We start from the raw sequence: 1,200 nt of genomic DNA on the forward strand, positions 1-1,200 counted from the left end.
TCATTGTTGAATGTTCTGTAGCCTGGGTCCAATCATCTGGAGCTCAAATTTCTTGATATCCCCAGCAATGTCCCTCATGGTAGTGTCCAAAACATAGGGGGTTTTTTCATATATGAATTGTGTTGAATTTGCATAGATCTTGCATGATTCTATGTTCTCTGCTATGGTTCCATGGTAATGGTAGTACATGATTATCCCTTTGGTTTCGTGTTTCGTTTGCCCTTCCAAATCCATCGACCAGTGAACCCCAGATGCATGCAAGTTACGAGGTTGCGCTGCATATTTTCTGTCCCATCTAATTCCTTTCTTTGAGTTCTTGTACACCAGCTTCTCAAAACCCCATTTTCTAAAATAAATAAATTAGTTGTTTTATATTTTTTCATATGAAAATAATGGCTAAGATGTGATCAAATACGTATTATATTAAACATTTAGTCACTTTTGAATAATAACACCGTTTATAACTAGGAACATACATTACAAAATACAACCGTTGACTGCGGCACTAGGTCGAGATGTTAAACAATAGTCTGACAAAGGGTAACAATAATGAAAAAATATAGGTAAATAATAAAAATATTAAATAATATGAATAATAAAATATAGATATTCAATTCTTAAGTTTATGAATAGTTATTCTAATATTAAGATTTAAGTGAATAATTTGGAGTGTAATATGTTTTTATTTTATTGGACCAATTTTAAAACTCATTATTCATATTATTTACAAAAACAATTGCTTACCTAGCAAAGTACAACAATAATTAGTTAGTAAGAAGTTTATATATACTAAAATTGTGAGAATGCGGTGACTATATAACTTTAATAATATTTAAAAAGTTTAATTATTGTGTTGGTCTTTATAATTTCACTAAATTTTTAATTAGGTCTTTATACTTTTTTTTTTTTAATTTTAATTTTGTAATTAAGTCCTTCCTAGTGTAAACAGTATTAGAGTTAACTGAATATTCTTCGCAAATTGAATGTATTTATAATTAAAAACTTAATTAAATCTTTGACCACATGTATTTTGATAAAAATTATATGTTAATTTTAATATTTTTAACATGAAAATGATGTAATTACAAAATTAAAAGTAGTGTAGGAATCCAATTGAAAGAAAAAAAGTATAGGGACCTAATTAAAAATTTGATGAAACTATAGGGACCAACAGAATAATTAAACCTATTTAAAAAGTAT

The 1,200-nt window shown here is 27.1% G+C and overlaps 1 protein-coding gene across 1 annotated transcript in view; it reads right to left on the bottom strand.

Moving 5' to 3' along the window:
- The window catches only part of LOC107636214 (galactan beta-1,4-galactosyltransferase GALS2-like), a 2,350-nt gene continuing 1,150 nt past the window's right edge, over positions 1 to 1,200 (bottom strand). Inside the window, exon 2 of the mRNA XM_016339739.2 lies at positions 1 to 346. Within this exon, the coding sequence (XP_016195225.1) occupies positions 1 to 346 (346 nt within the window). The remainder of the gene's footprint in view (positions 347 to 1,200) is intronic.

This window comes from Arachis ipaensis, chromosome B04, assembly GCF_000816755.2.
Source record: "Arachis ipaensis cultivar K30076 chromosome B04, Araip1.1, whole genome shotgun sequence".
Lineage (NCBI taxonomy): Eukaryota > Viridiplantae > Streptophyta > Magnoliopsida > Fabales > Fabaceae > Arachis > Arachis ipaensis.